Source organism: Nicotiana tomentosiformis, chromosome 4 (assembly GCF_000390325.3).
Source record: "Nicotiana tomentosiformis chromosome 4, ASM39032v3, whole genome shotgun sequence".
Classification (NCBI taxonomy): Eukaryota; Viridiplantae; Streptophyta; class Magnoliopsida; order Solanales; family Solanaceae; genus Nicotiana; species Nicotiana tomentosiformis.
Genome location: NC_090815.1, coordinates 5,073,554 through 5,082,403, shown reverse-complemented (window position 1 = coordinate 5,082,403; position 8,850 = coordinate 5,073,554). Strand labels below are relative to the sequence as shown.

Here is an 8,850-nt window from a genome sequence, read left to right as displayed (position 1 = left end):
TCATGTTTTTCAGTGTCACAACTTATTGAAGGTTTATTCCAATGCTTTTGTAGGATGAGATTCTCGAGGTGGCTGGTAAAATATACAAAGCAGGAATGTCTCTCCTCGTCATAGATACAGAGAATAAGTTTGTTTCTACAGGTTTTGCCAAAGAAATCGCGAGAGTAGCTCAAGGTTTGTCGTCTACTAGTTTTGTTTCATATAATTCTTCCAAATGCTACAATATCTAACGAATGTCTTCTGAACTGTTTGTTGCACAGGTAAGTACTATTATTTACCAAATGCTTCAGATGCCGTGATATCTGCAGCAACAAAGGATGCATTATCAGCATTAAAGGAATCTTGACCTAAACTCGATCGAATTAATTGTAAATGTTGTTTTGAGTATAGATTATTGAGAGGATATACGAGCATGCTTGAAAATTCTCTTGTACTAAATACTAATTGAACTTATTTGTCAAATATGCAATTAGGGTAATGAGGATTCTTTTCTTTTCATTTAATTGAACATTACTTGCTCATTCACAATTACTATCACAAGAAAGCCACCACTATTTCTAGAGGGGCTTATGCACGCTACGACTTTCTTATGTTATGGGGTTATCAAGAGTCTTGGAAAGAAGAAGGATATGTTTTCCCTTATTTACACGAGTTTAAACAATTTGAGACTAACACCTTGGGTTATATTATTTTATGAATATGATATATCTTGAGGCTCCTTAACTTATACCTTGCCAATTAAGATAGTAAAATTGTAACAAATGAGTAGTTGATTTTTTTTAACAAGTAGTCTACATGAGTATGCCAATGATGAAATGAAAATGATAAGCTTAAATTAACATGATGTAAGTCAATTGAGAAATAAGAACGATTTATTGCAAGATTATTTCCTCATTATTAGCTGCTAACTTTCAAGAAAGGAAAGTTAATTTCTAACTATCACTTGAGATCATTTATTTTTGAATAAGGCCTTCAGCAAAATTTGCCATTAATACAAGATCTAGTTGTTTTCTATTCCTATCCAATAAGTCAGGCGTTGTCTTGTCACCAAATGCATTGTGACAGTCGCTCACAAATTTGGGACACTTGAAAAGTGAATTTTCTAAGGCATTATAATTTTGTTGAGCTAATGATAGGCTAGCATCTTGAAGCTCGGTTGACAAGAATCCATAGCCACTATCACAAATAGCGTACAAGTTTTGGATTTCTGTGTCTTTTGAACTTGCTTTTGATTTCTCTATGAAAATGCGATTGTCAGTAGCATGTTGTAATGATTGGCTGATAGCAACTCGCGTTATTTCAGTAGGAGTATATGGATGATTAGGTATATTTTGGTGGAAAGTATTCAAGCAGAATGTAGGATTTTGTACTTTTCTACATATACCCGCTACCAATGCCTCGCCATCGGCGTCGACACACAAACATGTTTTGAAGTAGAATAAGTTTGCAACAAGTGCTAGAAGAAGGAAACATGAAGCAAAACAAGATGTCATTTTCTCTAGTAATTTCAGTTTGCATTTTTGAAGTGAATGCAAGTGGATATATAAAGGAATGACAAGGAGCAAAATAGGAATAAACTTGAATGTACAAATTTGTAACTATATTATCTATTGCAAGTATATATTGCATGTATAGAAACAACTTTAAGTTTTTCCTTCTTTAGCTTGCAATCATAGTTGTATTTCTACCTAGTTACTTAAGTGAAAAGGGGTCAATCTTCATGTTAGATTATAAGTTTCAAGGTAAGTTGATAGTAATTACTAACAATTTTAGTAACAAAAGTGCAGTGTTAGATTCTGTTATCATCTAATTTAAATGAACTATGTGAATGTGCTAAATAAAATTATATTACTGCAATATCTCCATATGTAGATGTTGAATAAGGTCAATATTAACTCTACCTTATGTGTAGTGAAACAAAATACATAAAAGCATAACAATAAACAACCATGGGTTACTCTTCACTACTCATACCTGCAAATTGACCTCATGCTTTTCTGATTTAATTCTTGCCTTTTAGTATTTGGGTTAATGGCTCAAAACATATATACAACCTTTTAAACTTGTCAAAAAATTTCTTTTAGACACATCAAATGAAGTCATGACCTATTGACATTGTCCAACAAATTAGGCTTGTAAACCATTATTTTTGTTAAAATCCTTCTAATTTAAGATTTTAACAAGTTCACGTGCTCAAGATATGTGAGTCTCATGTTGTGTCATATCACCGTCTCGTGTCTAATAGGCACATATTGCATATACATTCGGTGGTCAACATGGAATGACCTCAGTTTTGGTGTCTAAATGAAATTTTGTTTTACAAGTTTAGGAGATTTTATACGCATTCAATCAAATATTAATTGTTGGTTTCATGCTTTGATTCTTATAATTGATAGGCTATCAAGTTGATATACACATTTACTTCGGTTTAAGCTTGGGAAAGAAAATTATCTTGGGTTTAATTAAACTAAACATAAAGATTTAGGTTAGTTAAGGAATTAATTAACTTAGAATGTACGAATGAGCCAAGTGACATGTCACGTTCATGGCATCCCAATTATATTGACTGGGATGAAAGTTTCTCTTTTAATTTCGATCAAATACTTTAAGTTACATCATAATAGGCATTCCAATAAAAGAAATAAATAATAATAAACACAATAAAATGGAGAAGGGAGATGATAAACTGACATTTGAAATTAATAGAACATCCAGGAAAGTCATATGCAAATGATACACAACTAAGAAAAGGAGCGGCTCGGTGCACGAAATATTCCGCATTCAGAACCCGGGGAAGGGCCACAACCCAAGGGGTGCAATGTAGGCAACCTACCCTAATGCAAGCATCAATGACTGATTCTACAGCTCGAACCCATGACCTATAGGTCACACGGACGAAGACAACATTATAGCTTTACAACCCGTGACCTATAGGTCGAACCCATTGCTCCAAGGCTCCCTTCTAGTCTAGAAAACAATAACAATGTGCACCAACAAATCTTCACACTCCATCTGATACAAACTATTGAAATCAAGATGATTACATCTCATACGTAATACGAAAAAGAGTTGAAACACCAGAAGGCAAATACCATTGTGGGATCTGCTACTTTCACTACACCGCGCTTTAACTAACCAGTGACATTCTTAATTATCCAAGGGTGCTCCATGATCTTTTGAAGAGAGAGCCTTTTCGAAGAATCCTTCACAAGAAGCTGTAAAGGGCAAAGGTAAAGTTATTAAAGGAGTGCAAGCTATTGCAAGTCATTGTTTCTTCTTACAGAACTAAAGCATAGACAAGTGCTGATCAATTTACCTAGCTAATGAGATTCTTAGCATCGGCAGACACTTCAGGTGTTGGGGGGAAGCTGAGGTCTACCTTCATAATTCTATATTACTTTAAGTTAGTACATCTTGATTCCTGTAAAAGTTACAAGATGACAGAAGCAGGCCAATCTTTACCTTCTGAATGTGTCGGTCTGTCTCTCGGCCTCAAATGGAGGCCCACCATATAAAAACTCATAGCAAAGAACCCCCAAAGTCCAATTGTCAACTGCATAATCATGAGCTTTGTTCTCCACCATTTCTGGTGCTAGATAATCTAGAGTTCCGCACATTGTATGTCTCTTGCTTCTAGATTGTACAGACCACCCCAAGTCTGCAATCTTCAAGCGGCCCTACATTTCGTGTAATAATCTAATTAATACTTTACTCTTGCTATGCAGTGCGTCAATGTTTTCTCAGGTTGGAATTAGCTGCAGTTGTTGGACAATAGAATCCAGTTTTAATTGGGACGTCCAAAAAATAACTTCAGTATGTTAGCAGGCCGACCCCAAGCGCCACATTATATACATAATCTTACTAGGTCCATCCTAAGCACTCCATTATATAAAGTCTTATTATAAACACCTACAGATATACTCCACTGGTCCCGGTTGTCATTAGCTTAGTTGACTTACCAAAGGAAAAAGAATATTTGAATTAGCTAATATATTAGAGCTCAATGAACATACTATCGGAAACAACCTCTTTGCCCTTCCAGGGGTAGGGGTAAGGCTGCGTACATCTTACCCTCCCCAAACCCCACTTGTGGGAAACTACTGGGTTTGTTGTTGTTGTTAATGAACATGCTATGAAATAACAGTTGAAAGACCTGGAAATGATACAATGACATCACAATAACAACATACCCAGTGTGATCCCACAATTGGGGTCTGGGGAGGGTGGGGTGTATGTAGACCTTACCTCTACCTTTTGTGAGGTAGAGACGCATAGCTTTTGGCATGAAATCCTAAAACACCGCATTTCCTGCCTTGCCAATTAACAGAAAATGCAATCACAGAAAGATAGGCCATGACATATAGGAAACAACACTGAACAGAAGAAGAGCTTTTGAAGGCTTGTTCTGGAGGCTAATTCGATCAGGGAGCAGGATAAAAGATGACTAGGCAACTACGAGCGAAGGTTTGCACCAAATTGAAAGTGTCAACACTCCAAGAAGCTCTACTGCTTTTAGTTTTCCATCAAAGACATAAGCTGACTGAATTTTGCAGGAAAGGCAGAGATGAAGAATAATACCTATTATCTGATTAGATCAATGGTCTCTCGATGTCACCTAAGAAGGTCTCTAAGAAACCTCAGAGGATGTCCACAGCAGCAGTGTTGTCAAAGGCGCGCTTAAGCCCTAAAGCGAGGCTCAAAACATGTGAGCGCTTCACCTCGCTTTGCGGGCGCTTCAGTGTCGCATCAAGGCTCTAAGACATTCTTTTTCTTGCCAACGAGAATAATCCTGAAAATGCGACACCCAACAATTGATATTTCACTTTATCGTATTTTTTTTTTCAATTTTTGTCCATATATTTGTTATTCATGCTTATAATTATTGGTCGTGGATTATATATACATATTTTAACTTTTTTCTAGTTGCGCCTTCTTTCACTAAAGCCCACGCTTTATTTGTGCTTTGCGCTTAAAGTCCCAACGGGTCTTAGAGCCTTTTTGCGCTTTTCGCCTTTGATAACACTGCACAGCGGTTAAACAATCAACCTCTGAGACTATAACAGAGGCGAGGATGGCAAATCATACAGGAATGGCTGAGCATCAATGTGGGCGTTCGGATACTAATAAGGATCGTTCGCACGGGTTGACTTCGAATTTCAAAATGGGGCATCTTTCCCCCAATAATATCAGGACCCCTTGGCTCATGAAGGGAAGAAAGAAAAATGAGCCAGCAAGAAAATTGGAAGGACTAACCAATTAGAAAAGCTCTTGTGATTAATTCAAGCCAAAAATTCATGTAATTTAAAAGCTTATTGTAGACATGTTAATGCAAGAAACATGATGAAGGCTATACATTTTCTACATGCTGAACTTCAGCTATAGAGAGCATAATGAAGTGTATACTAAGCTGTGTGCATCTCTAGCAAAGTGTTTAGGGTCTTAACAATAGGAAAAGTTCAGGGTGTCTTATTATTTTGTTAACCACAGTTGCAAGAAACAAATCAACAAAATGAAAGTAAGTTATTGACATGCCAATGTCCAGCTTTAGAATTCAGCGACAAAGCATTTTGAGCTGTTAGAAAAGAATTTAGGCCATCAACAAGGGGGAGAACTTCCTTGTATCCCACTGTTGTCTCTAAACAAAAATACAAAATTCAAATTCAAGTTCATCTGTATTTGCTCCTCAAATTTGATTAGTATTTCACTGTTGACAAATGAAAAGGTAGATTGCTCAAACTGTTTTCTCCAGTAAGAACACAAATATAACTCTCAGGTTAGCCATATATAATGTTTTCTTTTTTGTTGTTACAGGAAATGGTGTTAATGAAACTTGGCACACGTGGCAAAGGAAGACCGTCAGTTATCAAGATATTACCTCATGATCAAGTAACAGGTTTTCTGGCTTTATATCCCTGTGAATGACATGCTTCTCGTGACAATACGCCAGTGCTTGTGTAAGACTAGCAATATGCTACACCGGAACCAACCAAAGTATCAAAAGTTAAAGAATAACCTAAAGCAACAAGAAAGAAGTCGAAAATAACGTTCTCTGCAGAACTATAACAATGCATATCAAAAGTTAAAGAATAACCTAAAGCAATAAGAAAGAAGTTGAAAACTAACAATAACGTTCTCTGCAGAAATATAACAATGTGTTCAACAATTATATAAATAAAAAACAAATAAATGCTGGACTCACAAAAGCGACTAGCATGAGAAAATAATATTAATTCACTGTTCAACATTAACCACAGAGGAAAAAACACAAGCAAGGCACCAGGCAGAGGAAAATCAGAACTTGATATAAATTCAACCCAAAAATGCGAACATCTTTCAAAGAAACTACTACAAGATCGTATTTTACATGGAAGAAAATAGATAAGGAAAACACTGAAGCTCTATCCTCTTTGTTTGGGTTAGAGGAAGAGGGAATCAGTTCTTATTGACACAATCTATAGCTCACAACTACACAAAAAACCTAAGCTGCATTTTCAATCCCTAGCTAGTTGAGTCGACAATGTGAATCCTCGCTTCCATTTCGCTCCCATTTGGATCCGTCTCATTCCAATATTCAATAATCTAGAGTTCTCTAACATTAGAGGGTATAAATATATACAACACTTACGCATCAGTCCCAATCAAGTTGTGGTCAGCTATATGAATTCTCACTGACCACGTTTCTCCATTTAAACTCATCCCATGCTAATATTATGCATTTACAAATGAAAAGTATTAAAAGTGTCATATATTTTCTAAACGTATACATCTCCGAAAAACTAAGGGCAAAATATAAAATTGGTCGATCAGCCGAAACTAATTGCATTCGCCAAAAAACGTATAAAATATGTATGTTATATGTATATAATACACATATATACAAAAAATATATATATTGTCGACTATTAGTTTAGGAGCGGCTAAACATATATATTTCTTAAAAACTAAACCTCTCCTAGAAAGCATAGGACCTACAGTAAAAGTGCTATGTCAAAAACATACTCTCAACTACTATGTATCGCCTATAGATCTTTTTATTACATCGTGTCCAATCTTTTGCTAAGCAGACGTTATGAAATATGTTTATGACAAATTAAATAAAGTATAGAAATAAATCATAAGCCAGCAAATTATGCGTGCTTTTCTTTCCAATTCTTTTTATTTTTATATGGTTTTGCGGGGGGGGGGGGGGGGGGCAAAAGGGAGAGGGAGAAAGTATGATATGACATACCGTGGCGGCTTGTTTCTCAGGTAGGCGACCAGTCTTCCTAAGCTCCCTGTAGAGCTCACCGCCATGAGCGTACTCCAAAATCAAGAAAATTCGCTCCTCATCATGGAACCAGCCATAGAGCCTCAGTACATTCGGGTGGCGAAGACTCGTTTGAATCTCCATTTCCCTCTTCAGTTGGTGGTGGAGCCTATATTTCTCTATTTGCTCCTTGAATACCACCTTTAATGCCACTATAAACCCACTCTACTCTGGCCATGTTCCACAAAATTCAAGATCATCAAAACCCACTTCTTCTTTTTTTCTTATGAATAGTATAATGCACATATGACAATAAAAGGTGCAATACGAATCAGGAAGTCAAGAAATAATTTCCCAAGTCCTTATTTACTAATATTAGAACTAGAGCAGCATTTGATGTGCATATATATTTTCATCAAATCAAATGATTCATCCATATTTTGGTCCTTGTGATTTTTAACTAAGCACATTCAACCGTGAATTAATTAAAATGTAGTATGTCGTTGGTCCTTTTATATAGAAAATATGTTATACTTAATTTTCAGAATTAAACAAAAATAACAACAAGTACTACTACTACGCCTCAGTCCCAAACAAGTGTGCCACCATCATTGTATTATGAGGATTCATCACGAATTGACAAGTTTTAAGCTGGTTGCCAACCTATTGCAACCCCCCTCCTTTATCCGGGATAGGGACCGGCAATGTGGGCGAGCTCACACATAAGGAGTAGTGATGCAAACTTAACATAAGACATGGATAATTTGATGATTTAATAGTTAATAATTCGTTTAAGTTTATGAAGATTCACAAGCAGAATGATCAAATGTACACATTTTGATTAATTGAAGATTAAATGTGCTTAACCAAATATGACAAGAGTCAAAATCCTTGGTAGGGTACGCGGTGTGAATTCGAATATAGTCGGGCTCCAATGCGGGTATCATACCGAGTGGGAAACCAAAAAAAAAAAATCAAAATCAGAATCTCTCACTATTTCAGAGTCTAAAAGTGCATGTTTCCCTATTATAAAATTAGATACTAGACATATCTTATGTAATAGTAATATAATGCACATATGTGTAAATTTGAGTATATAGAAAATATGGATTTGAAATTACCTTAACTTCACGAGCAAGGTAAACACGACCAAATTTGCCTTTGCCGAGCGGTTTTCCGATTTCAAAATTGTCGAGCGACCATTGTTTATGTGGAGTTTTTGGTGGTTGTTTTGGGGGTTTTGGAGGCAGAATTTGAGGTTTGGAGGCCATTTTTGCAAAGTGATTTGGAGAAGAAAGGGATTTGTAATTCAAATGGTTTTGTCACTTTGTGGGAAGGAATAGGTGTCAAATCTGTAGTATCGGTTCGCGAATCGGGTCAGAATCCATTTCCTTTTCGGGCTGAGGAGAGTTATTACTACTATTTTTGTTTTCATCGGCTGAGCTGAGTTATGCTATATTTATTTTCTTTTCTTTTTCTCCAAACCATTTTTCTTCTTTTTAACGGAAAAAATCACTTTTCTTTTTTTGACTCATTTTTAATTTTAAAAAGTAGTTTCTGAACTAACTCTTGATTTCGAAAAGAAAGATACTTTTAATGGTTCC

The 8,850-nt window shown here is 35.9% G+C and overlaps 2 protein-coding genes across 2 annotated transcripts in view; one reads left to right on the top strand and one right to left on the bottom strand.

The window, feature by feature from the left end:
- Window positions 1–498, top strand: part of LOC104119499 (magnesium-chelatase subunit ChlD, chloroplastic) — a 12,951-nt gene extending 12,453 nt beyond the window's left edge. Inside the window, exons 14-15 of the mRNA XM_070199502.1 lie at window positions 54–174; window positions 261–498. Coding sequence (XP_070055603.1) covers window positions 54–174; window positions 261–346 — 207 coding nt within the window. The 3' untranslated portion in view covers window positions 347–498. The remainder of the gene's footprint in view (window positions 1–53; window positions 175–260) is intronic.
- A 2,181-nt stretch (window positions 499–2,679) lies between these two features.
- Window positions 2,680–8,587, bottom strand: LOC104115834 (serine/threonine-protein kinase Aurora-3-like). The gene is made up of 6 exons (XM_070199501.1): window positions 8,368–8,587; window positions 7,229–7,471; window positions 5,876–5,971; window positions 3,463–3,677; window positions 3,317–3,389; window positions 2,680–3,215 (listed from the first exon to the last, which is right to left on the bottom strand). The coding sequence occupies exons 1-5, from the start codon at window positions 8,515–8,517 to the stop codon at window positions 3,317–3,319; spliced, it is 777 nt and encodes a 258-aa protein (XP_070055602.1). The 5' UTR covers window positions 8,518–8,587; the 3' UTR covers window positions 2,680–3,215.
- Between the last annotated feature and the right edge of the window lie 263 nt (window positions 8,588–8,850).